Here is a 27,771-nt window from a genome sequence, read left to right on the forward strand (position 1 = left end):
AGGAGAGGACGCGGCGTCCCGTCGAGACCGCCCTTTCCACATAACCCCTTTTTTCGTTTCAAAGTCGTAAACCGGCGTCGGAAAAACGTTTCTACCCCAAACAAGTAATAAAGAAAAGGATTTCGAAGATGACCGACCAGAAATGGACATGTCCCGATATGAACAACGGATACCTGAAAAGTTCGGACGTCGGCGTCACCGAACCACCGGAAACCGTCGTCGACCGTCACCTTCTCACCAACAACAGTGGATCACGTCGTACAACAATCGTCCAGGTAACTTCCGGCGGTACGACGAAGACGAGAGTTTTTCCGGTGAAAACGAAACCGTACAGGGAAAAGGTATTATTGGGGGCAGTTTTGGTTTTGGTTGTTGTAGCTACTACTTCTTTGGTTCTACTTATAAGTGGCACGAAGAATTGTGGTTTAGGCAAAGGTAAGAAAAACTTAATTAATTTAATCTTTACACTTTGTTTTAATTTTTTTTAATGTACGAAATAAAGGTGAAATTTAAAAGGTGTTGATTTATCCTTGATGTTGTACCTACTAGTCGATGCCCTGTAGGGGTTTATTGAGCAGGGTCAAGGTCGGGGGTTGTAAGAGAGTGGCCGTGGAGGGATCAACAAACAAACGAAATGATGTTTGATTAATTTAAAGAGAGATTAGTTTTTTTTTTGTTTTGGTTAGCTTTTCTCTTCTTGGTTAATTTAAATTGAAAATCACTCTAAAATTATTAAAATTGATAAAGTTATATATAATTTAGTGATAAAAACGAAAATAAAATTAAATTAAATTCTTAATCAATTTTAAAGTAATACTTATTGTGAGCTCCTCTCCTTTGAATAATTAAAGCTTCATTTTAGTTAAAGTTAGTTCAACTTTATATTTTATACATTTTTATACTTCATATTTTGATGAATTTAAATGTCATAATAAAAGATTTATTAAAAAAATACTTTGGAATAAACAAACCACCCCCATCAAGTTAATAAACCTGTTGAATGTCCCTTCAAAAGCTGTATACTGGAAATAATCCCCGGTTGACCGATCAGATGATGTTTTAACCGCAAATGAGCTACAACTACAACATAAAATTCTTTGGGGTAAGCGTAACTATCCTATTTGTAAATTAAGGGTGAGTTGAAATTTGAGAACCGCGCAGCATGAAAAATTATATAATCATCCGAGCTGCGATGAGGTAACGACCCTGGTGGCAGGCGAAGGGGGCGTGGTAGGGTAGAGGAAAATCGATCGGGAACCGACGGGCTGACAAAAGGGGGGTAAGGGTCGAGGGAGGAAAATTCCAGAAGCAGACGACGACGACGACCGCGAGACTATACGATGAGAAGGAACGCGATTCGAAAAAGGGAGAGAAGGGAAAGGAACAGAAAGGAAACACAGACGAGGGAACAGAGGGTGGTTGTTGGTTTCGGTTTGGTGGCGCTCACCTGATCGTAGTACGAGGGGGCGCACGCCCACACAACGTCAACGACGCCTACGCTTTACTACAGCCCTTACTACGAGAGGGTTTTGCTATTTGTGTTTTGGGTCACGTATGAAAACACATGATTTGAGGAGGTTAAGAAGTTTCGATTATTTCATTTACTTTTTTTACAATTTATTTACAACTTTTTTAAGTAAATCATTTTTTTATTTAAGGTTTAGTTTATTAATTTTGATGAAAGAGCTGCCACTAATCTCTTTTTTGATTATACACATACAATTTATAGAAAATGTTATAAATGAGTTGTAAACAAAGATACATTGATTAATTTAAAATTTGGTGGATGAGCCTGCAATACTGGGATTCTCTTCTCTATAGCTATATTTAACAATTTTTAGAACCATAGTAAAGCAATCGATTTTTAAAGAAATAGTATACAAATTTAAACAGGAAGCAAGTTATGGCTTTTATGAATTTATGGACCCTGTTCGTGAACCGAAAAGTTTGTGATCCGAATCAATTTTTCCTATTGCAATTATAATGTAAATCCAAATAATGTATTAATAGGTTTTTTGTTATAGAAAAGTGTTTTAACATTTAATGGTTTTATTTCTTGAAATAATACAGAAAAGGAAATGTAGTAGTTTATGTAATTATGAGGGCACGGAACTTTTGTAACAAAACGATACGATTTCCCCCCTCCACTCGTTCTCAGCAGAAAATTTTATACAAAAGTTGTTCTAAATTAAATTCTAAAACGATTTTCTCAATAAAAAATATATAAAAGTATATATATAAAAATTTTTTTTGAGGCTATGTTCGTAATTATTGATCAAATCAAAAATTCTTATTAGCAATATTTGTTTAAAATTACTTCAGGAACAGTGTTTGTTAATACAATTTTTTGCTAACTTGAAATTTTAATTTCCCTCTGAATAGTATGCTATCAAAATTAATTATCTCGATAATTATTGTTTTTATCAAAAAATGTTTTAAATAAAATTTGTTTCAATTCCGATTTCGAATCAATTATTTTAATAAAAAATTTTTACATCTCTATTAATTAAGCATCTAAGTATAATTATGTGTAAAAACGAAAAAATTATTATTTTGAGGTTATCTTCTTAATTGTTGATTAAATCAAAAAAAATTGTTGACAAAGTTTGTTTAGAATTGTTTCAGGAACAATTTTTGTTAACACAATTTTTTGCTAACTTGAAATTTTAATTTCCCTCTGAATAGTATGCTATCAAAATTAATTATCTCGATAATTATTGTTTTTATCAAAAAATGTTTTAAATAAAATTTGTTTCAATTCCGATTTTGAATCAATTATTTTAATAAAAAATTTTTACATCTCTATTAATTAAGCATCTAAGTATAATTATGTGTAAAACCGAAAAAATTATTATTTTGAGGTTATCTTCTTAATTGTTGATTAAATCCAAAAAAATTGTTGACAAAGTTTGTTTAGAATTGTTTCAGGAACAATTTTTGTTAACACAATTTTTTGCTAACTTGAAATTTTAATTTCCCTCTGAATAGTATGCTATCAAAATTAATTATCTCGATAATTATTGTTTTTATCAAAAAATGTTTTAAATAAAATTTGTTTCAAGTCCGATTTTGAATCAATTATCTTAATACAAAATTTTTACATCTCTATTAATTAAGTATCTATGTGTAATTATGTGTAAAAACGGAAAAATTATTGTTTTGAGGTTATCTCCTTAATTATTAATTAAATGAAAAAAAATTGTTGACAAAGTTTGTTTAGAATTGTTTCAGGAACAATTTTTGTTAACACAATTTTTTTCTAACTTGAAATTTTAACTTCCCACTGAACAGTATGCTACAAAAATTAATATTTTTGAGGTTATATCCTTATTGTTGATTTAATAAAAAAATGTTGTTAACAAAATTTGTTTAGAATTACTTCAGGAACAGTGTTTGTTAATACAATTTTTTGCTAACTTGAAATTTTAATTTCCCTCTGAACAGTATGCTTTCAAAATTAATTATCTCGATAATTATTGTTTTTATCAAAAAATGTTTTAAATAAAATTTGTTTCAATTTCGATTTTGAATCAATTATCTTAATAAAATAATTTTACATCTCCATTAATTAAGCATCTAAGTATAATTATGTATAAAAACGGAAAAATTATTATTTTGAGGTTATCTCCTTAATTATTAATTAAATGAAAAAAAAAATGTTGACAAACTTTGTTTAGAATTGTTTCAGGAACAATTTTTGTTAACACAATTTTTTTCTAACTTGAAATTTTAATTTCCCACTGAACAGTATGCTACAAAACTTAATATTTTTGAGGTTATATCCTTATTGTTGATTTAATAAAAAAATGTTGTTAACAAAATTTGTTTAGAATTACTTCAAGAACAGTGTTTGTTAACACAATTTTTTTCTAACTTGAAATTTTAATTTCCCACTGAACAGTATGCTACAAAAATTAATATTCTTGAGGTTATATCCTTATTGTTGATTTAATAAAAAAATGTTGTTAACAAAACTTGTTTAGAATTACTTCAGGAACAGTGTTTGTTAATACAATTTTTTGCTAACTTGAAATTTTAATTTCCCTCTGAATAGTATGCTATCAAAATTAATTATCTCGGTAATTATTGTTATTATCAAAAAATGTTTTAAATAAAATTTGTTTCAATTTCGATTTTGAATCAATTATCTTAATAAAACATTTTTACATCTGTATTAATTAAGCATCTAAGTATAATTATTTATAAAAACGAAAAAATTATTATTTTGAGGTTATCTCCTTAATTATTAATTAAATGAAAAAAAAATGTTGACAAACTTTGTTTAGAATTGTTTCAGGAACAATTTTTGCTAACACAATTTTTTTCTAACTTGAAATTTTAATTTCCCACTGAACAGTATGCTACAAAAATTAATATTCTTGAGGTTGTATCCTTATTGTTAATTTAATAAAAAAATGTTGTTAACAAAATTTGTTTAGAAGAATTACTTCAGGAACAGTGTTTGTTAATACAATTTTTTGCTAACTTGAAATTTTAATTTCCCTCTGAATAGTATGCCATCAAAATTAATTATCTCGATAATTATTGTTTTTATCAAAAAATGTTTTAAATAAAATTTGTTTCAATTCCGATTTTGAATCAATTATCTTAATACAAAATTTTTACATCTCTATTAATTAAGCATCTAAGTGTGATTATGTATAAAAATGGAAAAACTATTATTTTGAGGTTATCTCCTTAATTATTAATTAAATCAAAAAAAAATGTTGACAAAGTTTGATAGAATTGTTTCAGGAACAATTTTTGTTAACACAATTTTTTTCTAACTTGAAATTTTAATTTCCCACTGAACAGTATACCTACTACAAAAATTAATATTTTTGAGGTTATATCCTTATTGTTGATTTAATAAAAAAATGTTGTTAACAAAATTTGTTTAGAATTACTTCAGGAACAGTGTTTGTTAATACAATTTTTTGCTAACTTGAAATTTTAATTTCCCTCTGAATAGTATGCTATCAAAATTAAATATCTCGACAATTATTGTTTTTATTAAAAAATGTTTTAAATAAAATTTGTTTCAATTTCGATTTTGAATCAATTATCTTAATAAAAATTTTTTACATCTCTATTAATTAAGCATCTAAGTGTGATTATGTATAAAAATAGAAAAACTATTATTTTGAGGTTATCTCCTTAATTATTGATTAAATCAAAAAAAAATGTTGACAAAGTTTGTTTAAAATTGTTTCAGGAACAATTTTTGTTAACACAATTTTTTTTTAACTTGAAATTTTAATTTCCCACTGAACAGTATGCTGTTCTTTTAATCAAGATTTTCTGAGAACGAGTGGAGGGGGGAAATGGTGTCGTTTTGTTACAAAAGTTCCGTGCCCTGGTAATTATCAAAAACATGAAACCACGTATGTAACAAATATATAACAAACATATGTACAAACATTACTCCTTGGAAAAATAACGATACAGAGGAATTTGCCTTTTTCTTTGCTGGAGAATTTTATGAAAATGTACCATAACATTATCATTTAAAATATCCACTGCTCTACCGGTAACAGTTTTGTCAGGGTGATGTTCAATAAAAGCCTGCACATCATTCCACTTATTGCAAATATCTTTTATTTCAGCAGTTGAAGCATCTGGTATCTCATGCTCTTCTGCTGAATGCCCCTCCTCCACAACTTTCACCTGCTCAAGTTGTAATTCCAGTTCCCAATTGTAAAGTCATTTTGAAACAGTCCTTTCCTCAAGCCCTTTGCTTAACCAAGAGGAAAGAGAAAAAGAAATTTTGTTAAGAGGAGGCAAATGGCAATAAATCCAATCCATCTTGCTGCAAATAATCTAGATCAAAATTTTAATGGAATTCACCTTAATAAAGAAGAACAAATACAAGGAAGAGTTTATAGACAATATGGCTACTATAACAAGCCCAGATGAGTCTGCAGAGGTAATGGCAGAATTGGCCATTACCTAAGAACTACATCCCTTATGTTTTCAAAATGGGCTTACGGCTGAACGAGCTGGCAAAATAGCTTTTACTTCTCAAATTTAAATTAGATTCTGCCACCAATGTGGAGGTTAATGATGGCAATGAAGAAATTTCTGATATTGAAATGAGATCCGAAGTCCCTTTGAAGAGTGCGAGATGGACAAAGACTGCTCAAGTGGGGACTAAGAATGGATGAGAAGTAGACCAGCGAACTAACAATATCAAAAGAATAACTACAAATTGAATACAAAGCAGAATAGAGTGAATTAGGCAAAAGTGTTCAGGAGTGGACATTAAGGACTGGAAGATGGATGAGTTGATTTCATGCTTAGTTTGAAGATTTCCTTAATATTCAAAAATTTACATACTTTTTTAAATCTAAAACTTTTTTATAAAACCTTTGATATCACTCTTAGAATTTCTTATGATGGCATTTCCTTTTTATGAGAATAAATAAATAAACCATTCCTATTATATCGTTATATTCAATAACAACATAACGCCAACACTTGGAATCTGATAGTTTTAGGCACTTTACACTCTTGTAGAATCTCTAAATCATGGTCTGTTAGATTAAGTTAGATCGGTATGGATAGATCAACCATAACCTAGGTTGATTAAGTCCACATAACGACAGTTTTCAAAATGTACAGTATTTCGTTAGTTCTCGTTGACATTCTATAACTGCACGCAAACGTCGTGGCATTGTAGCAACTAAGATTGTTATTCTTTTGGCTGTTATTTCATGCCATGATTTTACTATGGGAGAATCCCACGTTCCAAATGCTCCTAAACATCTTTGGTCGGATTTAAATCCGGACTCTAAGGAGATGTATTGAACTGCCTGGATGCACCATATAGCAACTTGTATTTGACAACGTGTGCTGGATGCTTGGGGTTGTTATCTTGCTGGAAAATTCAGCAATCCCCAAGGTCCATGCTTTCCACATGGCTTAAAATTTTCTTTTAAAATGCTTTTGCATTAATATCGATACAATGCCATCAATAATACTGCCTTCAACGTGCTTTAGCGTTGGTAACAAATTTTTCAGCTCCCAAACATGCAATGCTAACTAGTTTATGCAACTCCTGAGGTTGACTCTAATTTGATTTTTTTATGTCAAAATGAAAAAATTAGGGTTATATTCTTGGTTACGAGATCCAAAATTTACACACCTAATTAGTCTGTTTTAGTCCCTATCTATCGTAATGGTTTCTTATGAACTTGGACCAAGCATACTTTTAAGAAAAAGTATACTTCAAATATTATAGTAACAATTTTATATCTCTGATTCATAATTTTCAAGAATATACTTGAAGTTTATGAAATTATTTCTATTCCTTGTAGCCAGGAAATTAAGCAGCGATATACTATTAATCGGAATTATTGATTTTAACAAGAACATCCGATTGTAGAAGCAATATCACAATTTTCAAAGATTGCTGCCACATGAACATGTCAGATTGAGTTATTTTTCTTTCGCCTGCCATCACCGTCATATCCATTTTCTCGTTTTCTAGAGCCTCACGTTGATAAAAAATATTCATCGATTGGTAACACTTTCTACAACATAAACTGTTACTGGCAATAATTGTAGGCATGTAATTTTGTCATATTATATTGTGTGCTTGCATCAATTAATATTTTTTTATATATAGTTACTATGATATCCTTTTTTGTACACCGCGCAGATGATGTTTCTTTTCCTATGGGCAGGGATTGTTTCTTCCTGTCATATCTTGGTGTTCTTTTAGGTGATTGACCATCCAATTTATACATTTCTGAATTCATTTCATCAATACCTGGCGTTTTGTGTAGCCGTCTTCTCTATTCATATTGTTCCTTTGTCCATCGACGATTGGCCTCTCTTGTCAATCTTTGGCAGTGATTTCCTGCTCTGGCTACCACGTAATCTATCGGTTGTCTCTATGTATGGCAATGACTGCTGGAGCTTATTTAGTCAGACATCTCTCGCATGCTTCTCTATGCAGTACTCGATGTTACGTCCTGTTTGACCAACGCAATAATTTAATGAAGTTAGATATCGATCTGACACTCCTGAAACATTAGGTAGCTAGATCCGGCTGGTACAGTAATTAACGTGTATTCCTTCTGCTAGCTACGTTTGGTGGGTCGCTGAATATCCCTCAGAGTGTAGCCGTTCTTCTGAAATACATCTGTCAGAAAAAGAAGGGTTCTTTTTCATCAAATTCTTTCTGTCGCAAATCTTTTCTGCTCGCTGGAACAAGGCTTGGATCATGGACGCCGTCTGTTGAGGTGCTTGTGGACGAACCTTACTCCTAATTCCATACTTCCATCTTTCTTCCTAGTGATCAAAACATCCAGAATAGGTAACTGTTTTTGTTTATGGCGAGTTCAGGTGTGTAGGAGTTCCTAGAGACATTCTTTTCCATGCTGCCAGATCACAAAGGCTTATTCAACATCCATGATCTTGATGAAATGATCTTTATGAAACATCTTTATTTCTCGTCTTTCTCTATATACTGAAAGTTTTGCTCAGTTTTGAAAGAACTGTAGTCAGCATCATCTAGAAATAGTTCTTCTAGCTCTTCAAAACATAGATTTTCATTTGCATCTAAAATTTTCACAAATATGTCTCTGGCTACCAAATAAAAAGACGAAAAATCAAAGTATGAGATTAGCGGAGGTTTGGGGGTCAAAAATAAGTTATAAAGATTATGGTTTATAAAAATTACAATTTTTCCTCACAACTAAATATTTATTTTATTTCGATTAAATCAAATTAAACCCAATAAATAAATATTTGAATTGAATCGGTCACTTTAAAAACCACTATCGTTCATCCGAACAATCGATAACCAGTTCAATTAACGGTTGAACTTTTCCAACGGCACGCGAGGCTCCCCTGATTACAATCCTCGTTTATCAGATTGCCTCCGATGGAAGTTACCTCTGCCCTATTCCATAAATCACCGGTTTGAGTCGCCCGATGTTCTCCACGTGAATTGCCACCCGTCCTCCAGATTTATTTATTTCACTTTTTCCCCTCATCTTTTCATTTGTAGGTATGTTACAATAAAATTAATCCCAACAAATTTAAATTGTTTTTAACTAAATTAATATAAGGGAAGTTTACTAGCCTACAAAGTGGCCCAAGGCCTTTAGATTTCGCGTGCCTTGCTTGCTTTTATTGCCCGTATCGATTGGTTCACTTTACGACCAAACCGTTCCTTCTTTAAGATTTCCTCTTTTTTTTTGCTTTTTTCTTATTTTCTTCATTATTTGTTTTTTTTTTTATTTCCAGATGATATAAGGCAGATTTGTTTAACAGAAGAATGTGTCAGAACAGGTATTATTAATTAATATTATTAAAGTAAAAGAATTAATTAATAAAATTATTTTTTTTTATAATCGTATTTAGCATCCTCTTTATTAGCTGCAATGGATCACACTGCCGATCCATGTATAGATTTTTTCCAGTACGCTTGCGGCACATGGAATAAAAAACATATCATTCCCGAGGATCGGAGTTCAATAAGCACTTTTGAAGTGATGGCCGATCAGCTTCAAGTAATCTTAAAAGGTGTCTTAGAAGAGGCGATCAATCAAAATGATAATGAAGCGACTGTTAAAGCGAAAATTTTTTATGGATCTTGTATGGATATGCGTAAGTATTTAAGTGTTTTGAAATTATAGTAAAACCTCGATATAATATACCTCGTTACTTCGGATATAACGGACTAAATAGAATCTAACTTAGGTTATTCCTCAAATTGCCCTATTCTATGTTCAAAGATAAACTCTGGGTATTCCCCGAGTTGTGTCTTATGATGTTTAGTTCTAGCTTTTTGATATGGCAGCAAGTCTATCACCATTATCAATTCTATCACTCCTTGTTGTTTGATCATCAAATCTGAGTATTGACATAAGAAACAAAAAACGGTCTTCGGACATTGTAGCTCTGAAGATATCTCTTCCAATATCATCTTTTGCATAAAGAATCTTCTTGTATCTTCATGATTTGATTTGAACACAGCAGCCAAAATAAAAAGGCCCAGAAATGCTTTCAGTTCAATTATATCTAAATGTCCTACTAAAATTTCATTCAGAATGTCTTCGGTAATCAGAAGCATCAAAGGGTGTTGCACTTGCTGCTGGACCTTTTATTCCTGACAGATGAAGAATTATATTTGACGATGTAGCCCTTGAAATTTTTAGACCACTTGTAACGATTGCGACCATAATAGTGTGTAATTCGGCAACAGTTATCAGCACATAAAATCTTTCAGCACCAAACAACGGAGAATGGTCGAAACTGTATGTTTACATGGATAAATCAAAATGGCCAAAAAGTGACTTAGGTTGTTTCAGCAATAAGCGATTCAATTGTTATTCAGCGTTAGATTGTTGTATATGTTTTATTGAACAAAAAGTTTCGGGTTTAGCCATCTAAATCCGAATGTTTCTAGTTCTAGATCTAGTGTTAGTTCTAGTTTTTGTTCAATCAAACATACAGCTTGTTGCAACGGACTAAATAGAGTCTAGCTTAGGTTATTCCTCAAGTTGCCCTATTCTATGTTCAGAGATAAATTCGGGGTATTCCCCGAGTTGTGTCTTATGATGTTTAAATTAACGACGGTTTCACGGTATCACTTTTTGATATGGCCTTGTTGTTTGATCATCAAATCGGAGTGTTGACATAAGAAACAAAAAACGGTCTTCGGGCATTATAGCTCTATAGATATTTCTTCCAGTACCATCTTTTGTTATTTTACTTTACATATTTCTTACAAAATGACAAAGTTTCTGAATGAACAGCAGCTTGCAAATTTAGCCGAAATTTTTTATTTCTGATGCTGAGTTACCTCATGAATATGATATCTTAGAAAATAAACTAAAGATACAATATTAGAATGAAAAATCGTTTATCTTCACTTCGCCGAGGTTGCTCGCGAGCGAGGCGCTAGATTTGAGTCATAAAATTAGTTGAGTTGAGGTTCGTATTTATAATGTGTCAATCCTCGCAAGCGACCTCGGCGGTATTAGTATGTGGGAAAACTACCTAAAATTTAGTCATATTATCTAGAATTTTTAGTTAAAAATTAGCTAACTACTACTACTAGTTATAAAAACTAATTCTATTTCGATAATTTAAGATAGATAAATGATCGAAAAATGTATCATAAATACCTAATCAAATTAGTTTTATTATATAATATTAATAGATGTTTTTACTATTAATATTACTTTTATTATTAATGGTAGTAGACAGCTTTATTATTTAAATATAGACGTAGTACCTAAATTTTTGTATTAAGAAATATTTTTTATAAACGATCGATGTAACGATGAAAACAGGTAGACAAAACGACTAAAATACATTTAAATAAAATATTTAATAATAGTACATTTGTCCATTTAGGTAAAATATTTCATTGTTAAATGTATATACAGTATGTCCCCGGATCGAGTTACAAAGAGGAAAAAAATTTTTGTTACTGATTTTTCAAACTTATCTCAGTACAAACAATGCGTCGGATATGTTCAAACTAGTAAATCGTATGAATTTTATACTTTTTTAATTGTTTCTTCCCAGCATTGTTGTTATTAGAGCGATGTAAATCCAATTACTCTTAAATTTTATACGGTCAATGTACTTTCAGCAAGACAGTTGCCCAGCTTACCATTCACACATTGTGCCAAATGGTTAAATTTACAATTTCGTCAAAAATGGATTGAACGAAATGGTCCGTAGTGGTAGTAGTATTTTATATCATAGCTCCTAAATGCCAAATCTCATTGAATTAAAGTTTATGTTTATAAAGTATCAGACCTAGCGCCTCGCCCGCAGGCGACCTCGGCGAAGTGAAGACAAACGATTTCTCATACAAGTATTGTGTACTTAGTTTACTTTCCAAGATCAAGTGAACGATTTCATCTAATACCGCCGAGGTCACTTGCGGGCGAGGCGCTAGGATTGACTCATTATAAATACTCAACTAATTTTATGAGTCAAATCTAGCGCCTCGCCCGCAAGCGACTTCGGCGAAGTGAAGATAAACGATTTCTCATATAAGTATACTTACAACTTAGTTTACTTTCCAAGACATCAAGAGAACGATATTATTTAATACCGCCAAGGTCGCTTGCGGGCGAGGCGATGGAATTGGTATCATAGCTCCTAAATGCCAAATCTCATTGAATTAAGGTTTGTGTTTATAAAGTCTCAGACCTAGCGCCTCGCCCGCAAGCGACCTCGGCGAAGTGAAGATAAACGATTTCTCATACATGTATTGTGTACTTCGTTTACTTTCGAAGACATCAAGTGAACGATTTCATCTAATACCGCCGAGGTCGCATGCGGGCGAGGCGCTAGGATTGACACATTATGAATACGAACCTCAACTCAACTAATTTTATGACTCAAATCTAGCGCCTCGCCCGCAAGCGACCTCGGCGAAGTGAAGATAAACGATTTTTCATATAAGTATACTTACAACTTAGTTTACTTTCCAAGCCATCAAGAGAACAATATTATCTAATACCGCCAAGGTCGCTTGCGGGCCAGACAATGGAATTGGTATCATAGCTCCTAAATGCCAAATCTCATTGAATTAAGGTTTGTGTTTATAAAGTCTCAGACCTAGCGCCTCGCCCGCAAGCGACCTCGGCGAAGTGAAGACAAACGATTTCTCATACAAGTATTGTGTACTTAGTTTACTTTTCAAGATCAAGTGAACGATTTCATCTAATACCGCCGAGGTCGCTTGCGGGCGAGGCGCTAGGATTGACACATTATGAATACGAACCTCAACTCAACTAATTTTATGACTCAAATCTAGCGCCTCGCCCGCAAGCGACCTCGGCGAAGTGAAGATAAACAATTTCTCATATAAGTATACTTACAACTTAGTTTACTTTCTAAGACATCAAGAGAACGATATTATCTAATACCGCCAAGGTCGCTTGCGGGCGAGGCAATGGAATTGGTATCATAGCTCCTAAATGCCAAATCTCATTGAATTAAGGTTTGTGTTTATAAAGTCTCAGACCTAGCGCCTCGCCCGCAAGCGACCTCGGCGAAGTGAAGACAAACGATTTCTCAGACAAGTATTGTGTACTTACAAGGGAAGTGTCACAACTGTGTCTCACCGATTTCGATGCAATTTGGTACAGTCATAGAATGGGCCAAAATAAGGTTCGTACATTTTTTTATACGTGCGGTAAAAGCCCCTGGGGCGAGTTATAGGGGTTGAAAGTTTGGAGAAAAAGTACGTTTTCACTTATATTTTAAAAATGAAAAGTGCTATCAAAATTTGGTAAATTGTAACTGATATTCATTTTAAAAGAGCTTTCTTTTGATGTATCACACATATACCAGAGGGTTAAGAAGGGCGAACTACCCCTATTTTTTTGGAATTATTTAAAAACCACCCTATCGATTTTGGCGGCATTAAGTATACTTCCAGCACGTTCAAAAATATTAGTTAAGGGTTTTTTCCCATTCGCTCTAGATCATCCCCAGCGAAGTTACGGGGGTTAACATGTAACCACTTTTCGTAAGAATGATGTGATAAAATTGTCAGGTATTTTGAAAATACTTTAACAAAACCGTAAATTAGTCGCACAATAAAATGTTTAATGTAAAATAAGGCATAATACACCATTTAGGGGTGGTTGGGGTTAACCACCCCCTTAAAAATTAATTCTATCCCGGGCATTACTTGTTGATTACGGCGAAATTTGGTACTGTGTTTGTTTTATATAGTTTATTAGTTTATTTTTATTCTACATAATGTTGCCAAAAATACACCTACCAAAAAAATTTTGGCACAATATTTGTTTTTTTAGTGCCGCTTGCTAAAGGTCATTTCTCAAAATAGTTTTTTCTAGTATAAAAGAACGTGTGCCCAGTGGGTAGATTTTAGTTTCAGAGCAACTGACAGAAGCAATGGTTACAATAAACCCAATAAACGTTTTAAATTTGCTAATGACAGTTTTTACTGTTATGAATATTCCCCAGACTCCTGTAAATGAAGCAGAAGTTAGTTTAAAAGAAAATATACAGCGTATTTTAATGGAAAGTATGGAAGACTACAATATGCAAATTGAAGACGAAACTGTATTAATTTTCGATTCATCCAATGGCATCAATGACGGTCAGCAAATTATTGAAGACCAGGATACAACTGACAGGTTTGTAGAAGATACTGATGCTCATTGTCCATTGAAGGATGACATCGACTACGAGTACAAATTAGAGGCGGTAAATTACTGGACAAGTGGGAAGAAAGGTTATTTGAAACTAGAAACCGTAAAAAACAAATACCGAAAAGTAACGTCAAAGACCCAATTGCACAGATGGTCTAAATATATTGAAGAAAGAGGGACATACAAAGAAAAATTAGCAGAAATTACCGAATTTGTAATTAATCAAGCGAGAGCCGCCGTAGATAATAAATTGCCACTACATGATATTGATATACGCAGATGGGCTATACAAGCTAGAAATGAAAAGAATTTATCTCCTCAACTGTTCAAAGCATCTCATAGCTGGGTGCAACGTTTTAAGAAAGCAAATCGGTTAGTAAGCCGAAAAATAACAAAATTTCTATCCCAAAAACAAATTGGAAATGTTAATCGAGTAAAAACTTTAGCAAAAGATTTCGTTAAAGAGGCAAAGCTACAAATCCAAATATATGGACCTGAAAACACCTACAATTCGGATCAGAGCGGTTTTAACTTGGAATTCCATTCGGGAAGAACATTAAGCGATTTAGGAGTTAAAACCGTAGAAAGTGTGGTCCAGTCGGTGTCATCTACAACGCACAGTTACACAATTCAACCCGTAATATCTGCTGATGGGAAACTTCTTTCTCCACTTTTTATTGTTTTAAAAGAACCCTCTGGCAGCTTTGGACCGAGGGTAGCAAATACAATGTTTAAAGCAGACAATATATACGTTTTGGCATCAAAATCTGGAAAGTTAACTTCAGAACACATGAAAAATTGGCTCCAAAATGTATATTTTCCAAATACTGGTTCTAAATCATTATTATTATTAGATTCTTGGAGTGGCCATTGTCCTGAAGTTATTAGTGAAATAACTCCATCAGGTACTAATTTTAAACATTTATCTATACCTGCAGGGACAACAGGTCAAATACAGCCCCTAGATGTATTTGGTTTCAGAATATGGAAAAATTTTATTAGAAGATTCTCTGATCAGATTATTCTTTACCAGTATGATGTCAATTTACATCAGAGGGATAACATATTAAAATTGCAATCGTTGACGCATAACCAGTTGGCTTCCCCTCGGTTTATAAATGTTTTTAAATACGCATGGTTTGCAAGTGGCTATATAGAGGAGAGACCAGACCATTTTGAAAATCCCGTGGAAGTTTGCTTTTCGAGTGAGAAGCCAACGTGTGATATCTGTGGGGATATAGCGGTCATAACATGTGCATGGTGTAAAAAATCCTTATGTTTAAAACATTTTTTCCACGACTTTCATTTTTGCCAACACTACGTAGAATAAAAATAAATTTAATATTGAAAATTAATATAATACATAAAAAACGTCAATTAGTAATGTAGAATAAACTTCTTTGGTATATTGAACTATTTTTTTTGTCAGTTGCTTTTTAACTCATAAATAAATAAAATATCTTATTTATCTAGTAGTTTTATATTTATTATTTAAAGAAAATGAGGGTAGTTTACCTCGTGGAACATCGATAGATAGATTTTTAAAAAACAATACCACAGTTACGATGGCAGTTTTCATCTTCGAGGTATAAACAAAAAACTACCCCTAATTTGTAACCCTTATAACCATTTTCAAAAATTTTTACTTCAAATATAAAACAAACACAGTACCAAATTTCGCCGTAATCGACAAATAACGCCCGGGATAGAATTAATTTTTAAGGGAGTGGATAACCCCAACAACCCCTATATGGTGTATTATGCCTTATTTTACACTAAACATTTTATTGTGCGACTAATTTACGGTTTTGTTTAAAGTATTTTCAAAATACCTGACAATTTTATCACATCATTCTTACGAAAAGTGCTTACATGTTAACCCCCGTAACTTCGCTGGGGTTGATCTAGGGCGAATGGGAAAAAACCCTTAACTAATATTTTTGAACGCACTAGAAGTATACTTAATGCCGCCAAAATCGATAGGGTGGTTTTTAAATAATTCCAAAAAAATAGGGGTAGTTCGCCCTTTTTAACCCTCTGCTATATGTGTGACACATCAAAAGAAAGCTCTTTTAAAATGAATATCAGTTACAATTTACCAAATTTTGATAGCACTTTTCGTTTTCAAAATATAAGTGAAAACGTACTTTTTCTCCAAACTTTCAACCCCTATAACTCGCCCCAGGGGCTTTTACCGCACGTATAAAAAAATGTGCGAACCTTATTTTGGCCCATTCTATGACTGTACCAAATTGCATCGAAATCGGTGAGACACAGTTGTGACACTTCCCTTGTTAGTTTACTTTCCAAGATCAAGTGAACGATTTCATCTAATACCGCCGAGGTCACTTGCGGGCGAGGCGCTAGCATTGACACATTATGAATACGAACCTCAACTCAACTAATTTTATGACTCAAATCTAGCGCCTCGCCCGCAAGCGACCTCGGCGAAGTGAAGATAAACGATTTCTCATATAAGTATACTTATAACTTAGTTTACTTTCCAAGACATTAAGAGAACGATATTATCTAATACCGCCAAGGTCGCTTGCGGGCGAGGCAATGGAATTGGTATCATAGCTCCTAAATGCGAAATCTCATTGAATTAAGGTTTGTGTTTATAAAGTCTCAGACCTAGCGCCTCGCCGGCAAGCGAGCTCGGCGAAGTGAAGATAAACGATTTCTCATACATGTATTGTGTACTTAGTTCACTTTCGAAGACATCAAGTGAACGATTTCATCTAATATCGCCGAGGTCGCTTGCGGGCGAGGCGCTAGGATTGACGCATTATGAATACGAACCTTAACTCAACTAATTTTACGACTCAAATCTAGCGCCTCGCCCGCAAGCGACCTCAGCAAAGTGAAGAAAAACGATTTCTTATTCAAATATAGTCAAATATTTAAGTAAATATTTTTATCTTAAGTATTTAAGTAAATCAACACAACAGATTTGTTCTGATAAATCATTTTCAATTCATTTTGCGCAGCACTTATCGGTGCTCTCATTCCTGCTCTTATCGTTTATCGCCGCTCTCGTTCCAATATAAACTCCTGCATATAAAGCTATGACAACAATTTCACACCCTAAACACACCCTAAGACATCAAGGGAACGATTTACCTAATATAGCCGAGGTCGCTTACGGGCGAGGCGATAGCTCCTAAATACAAAATCTCATTGAATTAAGGAATGATCTCATTCTTGTATCTTGTATTATGATTTCATTTTAACACATCAGCCAAAATCAAAAGTTCCAGAAAGTGAGTCAGTTCAATTATATCCGTGATTTTTGCATTTGTATGTACTAAAATTTCATTCAGAATATCTTGGGTAATCAGAAGCATCAAAGGGTGTTGTTATCGAAGCACGTGCTACTGGACCTTTTTAGACCACTTGTAACGATTGCGACCATAATAGTATTGTTGAGTAGTTTCACTGTCATCAACTTGAGTTTGACTTTCTTCATCTGATTCAACTTCAAACTCTGAAGAGGTTTCGTGATCACTATGTTCACTTGCTCCATCGTTCATATCGTCATCATATTCACGAGGCAACTCAGCATCAGAAATGTCATCATAAAAAATTTTGCCTAAATTTGCAAGCGGTTGTCATTTAGTAAGAAATATGTAATGTAATAATGAGACGACGAGGAGAAAGATTTGAGAATAACTGACTGAACAAAACCTGGGGATCGCTTTATATAAAGCATAAAAGTTTGGGGAAGTACAAAATTATGAATTCCCTTACTAAAAATAAGCCTGAAATGCAGAAAAATATATAAATGCGAATGTTTTTAGTTCTAGATCTAGTTTTTCTTCAATCAAACATACAGGTGCAACATCATTGCAAGTATGCAACTAATATCACAGTATAGGTATTGAAATACGCGTTTTGCGTATTTGGTTGCATACTTGTAATGATGACGTCGGGTACGATAATTAATTAACACACTGTATATCCTGAATTAGTCGGTTATATCGAGGTTTTATTGTAATTATATTTATTTTTGAAACTTTGTGAGTACAAAAATAAAGTTTAAAATAAAAAATGTAAATTTACTTAGTCCAGATTAGAAAAATTGGCGATTTACCATTAAGAGAAGTGTTAAATTCTTTGGGTGGTTGGCCAGTGACCCATCAGAATTGGGAACCACCAAAATTCTCAATTGAAACTCTTTTGGGGAAAATCCGAGGTGATTATAACGAAGCGGTTTTAGTAGAACAATGGGTTGGACCCGATGATAAAAATAGTTCTGTTAATATCCTTCAGGTAAAACTAATTGTTTTAATCAAAAAATTGTGTTCATATATTTATTTTTTTTTATTGTAGTTAGATCAAACTCAATTAGCCTTACCAAGTAGAGATTATTACTTAAAAGCGAGCAGCGAAGGTGATATGCTAGCTTATCACAAGTACATGACGAACATAGCAGTTCTCCTGGGAGCGAATAAAACCACCGCTGGCGAAGAACTTCGGCACGTGGTTGAATTCGAAAAGAAGTTGGCGAATGTAAGCGCGCGATAAAGACGACGACGTTCTCTCGTAAATATTCGCGACTTCGTGGTGGATTTATTTCTTTTTCGGGGCGTTCTTTTCGGGTCGTTTGGGGTTTCGAACGACGCCAATCGATTCCCAACTCACCGCGAACCGTGCGCAGCTTTCAACTTTGTTCTCGTTTATACGAACAACTTTCCAAACAAAAAGAGAGTGCTGAAATGTTAACTTTATTTCAATGTTATCACATTTTCCTATACAAACGTATCTTTCAAAAAAGAATTTTAATTAATAAAAATACCTTTAATAAATGTTTTAAAAAAAAATCAAAAACTTGAACGTTGATGTTAAGCTGTTGGCAATTTTCGTTCAATTAAACGAGGAAATGAGTTTCTAATTTGAATTTTCGTTTAACATCTTTTCCAACGATTTTCCAGGCGAGTTTACCGGAAGCGGATCGACACGACACCAGCGCGATATACAAGAAATTAACGCTTGCGGAACTTCAGAAGATCGTGCCGCAAATTAAGTGGCTCGATTACTTGACGACATTTTTAGAGGCGAAAATTGATGAAAGAGAACCAGTCGTAGCTTATGGTCTTTCTTATTTTATTGAAATGGGGAAATTAATTGAGACCACAGATAAACGGTAAGATTTAACAAAACAAAAAATAAATACCAAAAAAGATTTTTTTGACTAGAATCATACACAATTACGTTTTATGGAGATTAATAATGGCTTTAGTTCCACATATGATCGATGATTATCAAAGGGAACGCGTTGAGTTTCGAAAAATACTTTTAGGGATTTTAAGTGAAAGACATCGATGGTCTCAATGTGTCGAATGGACTAATAAGAAACTTGGAATGGCAGTGGGGGCTTTATTTATACGCGATAATTTTAATCATGAAAGCAAAGTAATTTAAATTTTATTTTATTAATAAATTTGGTGTTAACAATTTTCTTTAGGAAACCGCTTTAAACATGATTCATACGATTCGTGAAGCTTTCAATGAATTATTAGCTCATAATCATTGGATGGACGATGAAACTCGAGCTGTTGCAAAAGAAAAAGCTGACGCTATGAACGAGAGGATTGGTTATCCACAATTAATTACGAATAGCACCGAATTGATTAAGGAATATGCGGGGGTATGTTACGATTGTTTAAAAAAATAAGAGTATTTTGTTTTATTTTAATTTGTAGTTGAATATTAGTAAAAATGAATTTATGAAGAATATTTTAAATTTATTAAAATATGAGGCTGAACAGAATTTGCAAAAGTTACGACAACCGGTTGATAAAGATAAATGGTCGACGGAACCAGCTGTGGTTAATGCATTTTATAATCCAAATAAAAATGATATAGGTATGATTGATTTTATTTTTAATGTGAATGTCGTTTTTAACACTCCCAAGTATTAAGAGCATTTTCTAAGGGATTGATTTGCCTTAGAATTCGCTCCTTAATCCATTGCTTGTCCATATTAAACTACCAATGTTTCATACTTGCGATGTATAGGACAGGAATAGGGCTAAGAAAGTTCCTAAATATACAGGGTGTTTCATGAGGAATGGTACATACGTTAATATGTTATTGATTTGTTCATTTTACGAAAATTTCATATCACGCACGGCTGTTGTAGTTGCCAATGTTTGACATTTAACATTATTTGGTTGAAGTGTCGACTAAGTTGTGGATAATGCCACACATATTGACTCCTGCAGAATATGCTGATATGGTGTTTTGTTACGGTTTCTGCAATAGAAATGCACGTGCTGCTCATCGTGACTGGAGGAGACGGTTTCCTAACCGAGTGCTAGCCGATTCAAGAGCATTTACTCGAACATTCAACAGATAGCATAAAACCGTTTTAAAGATACAATACTTGTATGAGAATATAGTCTGATATTTTATATCATAGCTCCTAAATGCCAAATCTCATTGAATTAAAGTTTGTGTTTATAAAGTATCAGATCTAGCGCCTCGCCCGCAGGCGACCTCGGTGAAGTGAAGACAAACGATTTATCATACATGTATTGTGTACTTAGTTTACTTTCGAAGACATCAAGTGAACGATTTCATCTAATACCGCCGAGGTCGCATGCGAGCGAGGCGCTAGGATTGACACATTATGAATACGAACCTCAACTCAACTAATTTTATGATTCAAATCTAGCGCCTCGCCCGCAAGCGACCTCGGCGAAGTGAAGATAAACGATTTCTCATATAAGTATTCTTACAACTTAGTTTACTTTCCAAGACATCAAGAGAACGATATTATCTAATACTTCCAAGGTCGTTTGCGGGCGAGGCGATGGAATTGGTATAGCTCCTAAATGCCAAATCTCATTGAATTAAGGTTTGTGTTTATAAAGTCTCAGACCTAGCGCTTCGCCCGCAAGCGACCTCGGCGAAGTGAAGATAAACGATTTCTCATACAAGTATTGTGTACTTAGTTTATTTTCCAAGATTAAGTGAACGATTTCATCTAATACCGCCGAGGTCGCATGCGAGCGAGGCGCTAGGATTGACACATTATGAATACGAACCTCAACTCAACTAATTTTACGACTCAAATCTAGCGCCTCGCCCGCAAGCGACCTCGGCGAAGTGAAGATAAACGATTTCTCATACATGTATTGTGTACTTAGTTTACTTTCAAAGACATCAAGTGAACGATTTCATCTAATACCGCCGAGGTCGCATTTTCTAAGAGATTGATTTGCCTTAGAATTCACTCCTTAATCCATTGCTTGTCCATATTAAACTACCAATGTTTCATACTTGTGATGTATAGGACAGGAATAGGGCTAAGAAAGTTCATGTGCACAATTCTGAAAGGTAACTGAGATACAGCCAGTTAATGCATAATTTGATATCACGCACGGCTGCTGTGATTGTCAATGTTTGACATTTAACATTATTTGGTGGAAGTGTCGACTAAGTTGTGGATAATGCCACATATATTGACTCATGCAAAATATGCTGATATGGTGTTTTGTTACGGTTTCTGCAATAGAAATGCACGTGCTGCTCGTCGTGACTGTAGGAGACGGTTTCCTAACCGAGCATTTACTCGAACATTCAACAGATTGCATGAAACCGTTCTGTTCCAAGTATAAGTATTCATTCTCAATATGCAGTTGTGCAAACTCTGAATGAAATTGAACAAATTCTTCAGTCGGTAGGACGCAGTCCATCTACCAGTACAAGAAGACCTTCTGCTCGTCTTGGTGTTCTTCATGTAAAAGTATGGAGAATATTCCGTACTCTTGGTTTGTTTCGGAGCTTACGATATTCCAGGCCGTACTGCATCTCAGGGCTCTCGGGGTATCGCTCAGTTCTGTTTTAACTGTTGAGCTATGTATTCCGTCCTTGCCATCGTACCCCGAATCCCCTCCATTACAATACGGCCTGGAATATCCTAGGCTCCGCTTGTATCCATTCCATGTTCAACCAGTACAACACCTTGAACCAACAGACTTTGCCAGGATATTAGAATTTTGTGAATGGCTAATATCTAACCGCCGCTTGGTTCTTGTGATACTTTTTACCGATGAAGCCACTTTCACCCGTAATGGAATCAATAACTGTCGAAATGATCACTGTTGGTCCGAGGATAATCCGCATGCCAGTGTTGAAACAAATTTTCAGGTAAAATTCTCTGTGAATGTATATTGTGGAATGATTGACAATAACTTAATTGGGCCTTTCGTACTACCCGAGCGTCTAACAGCGGACAGATATTTAGAGTTCTTGCGCAATGAGCTTTCAATACTGTTAGAAGATATTCCTTTGGCTACCAGAGCCAATATGTTCTTCCAGCATGATGGGGTCTCTGCTTACTACGGCCGTCAAGTGACGCAATACATGAACCAAACCTTTGGGGAACGGTGGATTGGTCGTGGGGGTCCTATCAGTTGGCCAGCTCGGTCACTGGACCTTAATCCGTTAGATTACGGAATGTGGGGATGGCTGAAATAGTTAAACATCAAGATAAATTACGCAGCGCAGTGCGTGATTTCTTCAAGAGATCAGCCAAGTGTATCGAGTTAGGCGGTGGGATATTCGAACCCTTCCTTTAAAGTCCGAATTACACTGTTGGAAATAATTCACGAGCACACCCTGTATAATCTGAATGCGTGTGTCTAGCGCAATAAAATTTAGAATGGAAGTAGTACTAAAGTAGTGTAACTTATTCTCACATGGAGAACGGCACAACTCTGCTGGGAGGAGAAACATCAATAGCGAGAGTATCCCCCGTGAGCTTCGCGTACCATCACTACACGACGTGGCATGGAGTCTATAAGTCTCTTTATTGTAGCGAGACGGATGGCCAACCATGCCACCTCAACTCGCCTCCAAAATGTCCCTCTACTCGGCTACCTACTAATGCCTAGCGTCGACCCACTCGTGACGTATGCTGCGGTGCTCGGGTTTTACTGGAATCCGCTGTATCGCACGACGCGCGCGCCAGTCCATTATCTACCAAACGCCGCCGTACAGTTCGCGTAGTAAGTGCGCCTTCCCCTGCCAGTGGACAAACAGCTCCAAGTTGCTTTGAGGAGGACACACACGACGCTAAAACGCTGAGCACAAGAGCGCGATCCTCGTATGCTGGGGACGCGCAGGGCCGTCCCGACCGCGGCTGAAGGTACCTATGTCCTACCTCAGACCATTCTCGCCATGCCCATTGCACTGCCGATAATGACCGCTCGAGACGACGCGCAATTTCACAGAACGATACACCCTCAATGTGCATACCCACAAACATTCCTAGCTCAAACTCGCTTAGTAACGCGATCGCCCATCCATTGCGCACAGAGTACGATAACAATGTGGTCCCTCACACCACACTAAAAACGACCGGTATTTTCCATCCACTTCGGTCTCCATAGCGACGGAATGTTTCACTTGGAAAGGCGGCTCAGTCAACAATGCCGCGACGGAACAACTCGAAACTCCCTGAATAAACTCGTCTACAGTAAACCTTTGTGCTCCGCAAATATTATGGATTTATCTTCACGCGTTCAGATTATATAGAGTGTGCTCGTGAATTATTTCCAACAGTGTATTAATGCATTAATTGGCTGTATCTCAGTTACCTTTGAAAATAGAGCACATGTTTTTAGGAACTTTTCTGCTTAAAATGAACAAATCTATAACATATTAACGTATGTACCATTCCTCATGAAACAGCCTGTATATACAGAATGGTCCGTTTAACGTGAGACAAGCGTTTATCTCGAAAACGATTCGAGAATTTAAAAAATTGACCGTGACCTTCATATGACCTTGAAAATAAGGTCAAAGTAAAAAAATGTTATCGTCATATGGTGTCCCCTTTCGCACACAACAACTTTCATTTACTTCATTTTTATGTTAAATGGACCAGCCTGTATATGATAATGCGCATTGCTTCACGGATGGAGAAGTATGTGTTGGGAAAAAGGCAGACGTTTCGTCAAGATCTCACCTGGCATCTTCAGTGCGTCTCCTATAGGCAGACTGTTCAAAGTTTCGTACGTAGGAGTCGGCTTGCTCTGTTATGAGTTGCATGATCTTCGCTGGATACTTTTCAAGTTTTTTGTAGCAGTGAGTTGAAAGCGCTGACAGTGGGTCGAAGTGGGACATCGGGCTTCTGGATTTCGGGCAGACCATAGAGTTTGGGACATCTGTTTTTCCCGAGGCATTAGGTTTTTTCGATTTGGTCATTTTTTCCAGGTAAATTGTAGGGTCTCTTGCTTCTGGTTAGTAAGCTGTGTTCTTGAGCAAGTCCATGATCTTGTTCTTATAGTCCACTGAATCCATAACCACTATGGCGTTGTCTTTGTCCGCCGGTACTTCACTTTCACGGTCTGGACTTCATTTGGAACCAAGTTGGGCTTAGGTGGTTTGGCTAAACATAAGATCCTAGAGATGTCTATTCTCAGAATTCGTACTTTTTGCTTGTCCATTGTGGTTAAGCTGGATTCGACGTTGGCAATGATTTCTTCGACCGAAATAGTCCTAGAAGTTAAGATGTAGTTGAAACCTTTGCTTAAGACGGCTTTTTCGGCATCGGAAATCATATTCTGAAAGATTATGGAAAATTTTCTGGATGTGGAGAGGTGGGTGCTTCGATTAACTTCGATAACGTTCATATCTGCTAATTTGTCTATTACGTAGCTTTTGAATTTTGGTTTCGTGCCGTTTATTGCCATAAAGAGAAGTTTTTCTTGTTAACCATTCATTTCATTCCTTCTGAAACTTATATTAGGACATTATTTCTGCGTTGTCACAGAAAGTATTGATAATCATCAAAACAATTCGATGATAAATTTGGTAAAAAGAGATTTGGTATAAAACTTTTTATTTCCAACATTGACAATTATAACACTATCCTTTGGAAATATAAAAAGTGTTCAATCCAAGCATTACTAAGGATACGAGACGAATTAATGTGGATTTCGCTCATCAAAATTATTGGCCAAAGTAAACATTGACCAATAATACATTTGTTAACATTTTAGTCTACTACTTCACCCTGACCTCCCATCTCCACCTTTCCACCAGACTTACTTTTCATTCTAGTTAGCTAATTTCATGGTCGCTCTCACTATAGCATCCTCTATCCTTCGAAATATATCCAAAATCTTGTTTATATATATGCCTCTTCGAGGTTGTTGCCAGAATGGAAGAGCTGATCCCATGTGAATCACCTCCCATTGATTTTGTTTCCATTTCTCATTTGGCATTGATTTCATTAATTCATTCCAATTCTCTCCTTTTCTCCAGGTCAATCATCCTTTGATCTTCCTTCTTCCTGTCTTCCCTTCCACTATCTCTCCTACTACTCCGTTTCTTCTTTCTTTATTCCCCTCTTCTATACTGCATTTCGTCTTGTCACCTCTTTTCTTTTAGTCCCTTCCTTTTCCTCGCACATACTTCTGCCAGTTTTTGCCAACCTCGTCATGATTCTTTTCCTTTATCCTTTTTCATTCTTCTCTTATCGGTACTTATTGAGTCCAGAAATGATCAATAGCATCATGTCTAAGAACTTTTGATGCGTCTTTCGGCATTTATGGAAATTTTGTTCCAACTGCCGTAAAAACCAGATCTGCTTTTCTTTGCGTTGATCGATCTTTCGAACATTTATATAAAAACATAAAGACTTTACAATTGTTGTTTTGCACAAATTGGTGATGAATTTCTCCGTGGTGCACAACTTTATAACATGTAGTACCTACGGCAGAAAAGTCCTTGCTAAAGTCTACATGTTAAGAGATAAACTTTCTTCTTTCTCCTATAATTCCATAACATTTGTAATAATCCCACGCGTTTGGCATCTTAACGTCTTTGATTTTATTTTTGGCACAAAATCACAATATCCATCAACTTGTCTAAAATATGCTTGCCATGTCCCAGTGACTTTTTGGAACCAAGATTTAGTATTTGTTACCAGAACGACTTCAAAGAGCTAAATCTAAACCATATAGTCGACCATCACGAAATATGGAAGATTGATTAGGGAAACTTTTGATTTGTTGTATTTATTAAGCTGATCTTATTGGGACTATACGAGACCTATACCAGTAACAGAGAAGACCCTCACATGATATAAATTTGCCAAATGTATTAGTTTTTCTGGACGTATGAAAAGTTTGATTTGATAAAGTGGAGTCATATTGGAATTCTTTCCTATGGCACTACTGCCCAAATTGAGCCGTGGTCTTCTTTATCTACTGCCTCGATCTGATCCTCTTCTTCTATTCTACGAACATGTCCTGCCCTCTTTCTCATTCCAGTCTTTAAAGTCTAATAAACTGTGATGATGTGATTAAAAGTACCTAAATTTTTAATTACTTTTTAGTTTTTCCTGCTGGAATTCTCCAACCTTTATTTTACAGTCAACATTTTCCAAAATCATTAAATTATGGTGGAATTGGAGTTGTAATTGGTCACGAAATAACACATGGATTCGATGATAAAGGTATAATTCCTTTTCTTAAAATAACTTTATGAGTAATTTTAATAATTTCTTTTGCCATAATTTTTTGTTTTAATTTTTTAAAGGAAGACAATTTGATAAGGATGGAAATATGATGCAATGGTGGAACAACGCGACAATTCGCGCGTTCAGAGAGAGAGCGCAATGCATAATCGATCAATACTCAAGGTACAAAATTGATGAGGTTGGATTGTACGTGAACGGGAGAATGACCCAAGGAGAAAATATCGCGGATAATGGAGGATTAAAACAATCATTTAGAGTAAATTCGAAAAAATCGCAATTCCACCATTAATTCGAATCATTTTTTAGGCTTATAAGAAATGGGTAGCGAAGCATGGTAAAGAACCGGATTTACCAGGATTAAATTTAACTCACGATCAATTATTTTTTTTAAACTATGCCCAAATTTGGTGTGGTTCAATGCGTCCGGAAGACGCCCTAACGAAAATCCGTTCAAGCGTGCATTCTCCGGGTCCGATTCGGGTTTTAGGACCGTTATCGAATTCTTGGGATTTCGCCAGAGCATATAATTGCCCATTAGGTTCTCCCATGAATCCAACTAATAAATGTAACGTTTGGTAGAGAAGCTTTTTTAATGGAAATTGTTATCTTGGATAAAAAACTAAAACGATGTTGGTAACTTTAAGATAAAGTTACTGTATAAAAAGAAAAATAATAGAAAATGGAAAGAAATGAAATAAAATAAAATCTAAAGAAATTATATAAAAATGAATTAAAATGAAGAAGCGATTGACATAATCATTAGTTATTAAGAAATTTTCGTTTTTATTTTTATTTCTTTTTATGTAAAACTGTTCCTGTAAGCACAAAAGATGATATCAAAAAATTGCTTTTATATTTTATTTTTGTTTGTTTAAAAAAAATTGATTTGGAGATAAAAATTAAAAAAAAAAAAACATATCCACTTGTACCCTTGTGAAAGTGATGATATACATATCATTTACCGCTCGATATACATCACAATTTATTTATATAAGATATATACATATTATACAATATATATTGATATTTACGAGATTAAGAAAAAATTGAAAAAAAAATCAAATGATTTGATAACATATCTTCAAAAAAAAAATGATCTATGCTCAACAT

At 34.7% G+C, this 27,771-nt stretch overlaps 1 protein-coding gene across 1 annotated transcript; it reads left to right on the plus strand.

Annotated features, from left to right (window-relative positions):
- Nucleotides 1-27,316, plus strand: LOC111424943 (neprilysin-1-like). The gene is made up of 12 exons (XM_071194439.1): nt 1-435; nt 9,256-9,300; nt 9,373-9,618; nt 18,229-18,434; nt 18,495-18,674; nt 19,097-19,308; nt 19,361-19,577; nt 19,630-19,812; nt 19,868-20,030; nt 26,518-26,637; nt 26,721-26,917; nt 26,968-27,316. The coding sequence occupies exons 1-12, from the start codon at nt 129-131 to the stop codon at nt 27,238-27,240; spliced, it is 2,349 nt and encodes a 782-aa protein (XP_071050540.1). The 5' UTR covers nt 1-128; the 3' UTR covers nt 27,241-27,316.
- Nucleotides 27,317-27,771: the final 455 nt, after the last annotated feature.

The sequence above is a fragment of the Onthophagus taurus genome, chromosome 2 (assembly GCF_036711975.1).
Source record: "Onthophagus taurus isolate NC chromosome 2, IU_Otau_3.0, whole genome shotgun sequence".
NCBI lineage: Eukaryota > Metazoa > Arthropoda > Insecta > Coleoptera > Scarabaeidae > Onthophagus > Onthophagus taurus.

Bases quoted from the DNA above. Each gene is read 5' to 3' on its own strand.
- LOC111424943 (XM_071194439.1), top strand. From the start codon at position 129: ATGACCGACCAGAAATGGACATGTCCCGATATGAACAACGGATACCTG. The intron at 19,813-19,867 runs GTATGTTACGAT...TTTAATTTGTAG, and splicing joins TGATTAAGGAATATGCGGGG to TTGAATATTAGTAAAAATGA. The intron at 26,918-26,967 runs GTAAATTCGAAA...ATCATTTTTTAG, and splicing joins GATTAAAACAATCATTTAGA to GCTTATAAGAAATGGGTAGC.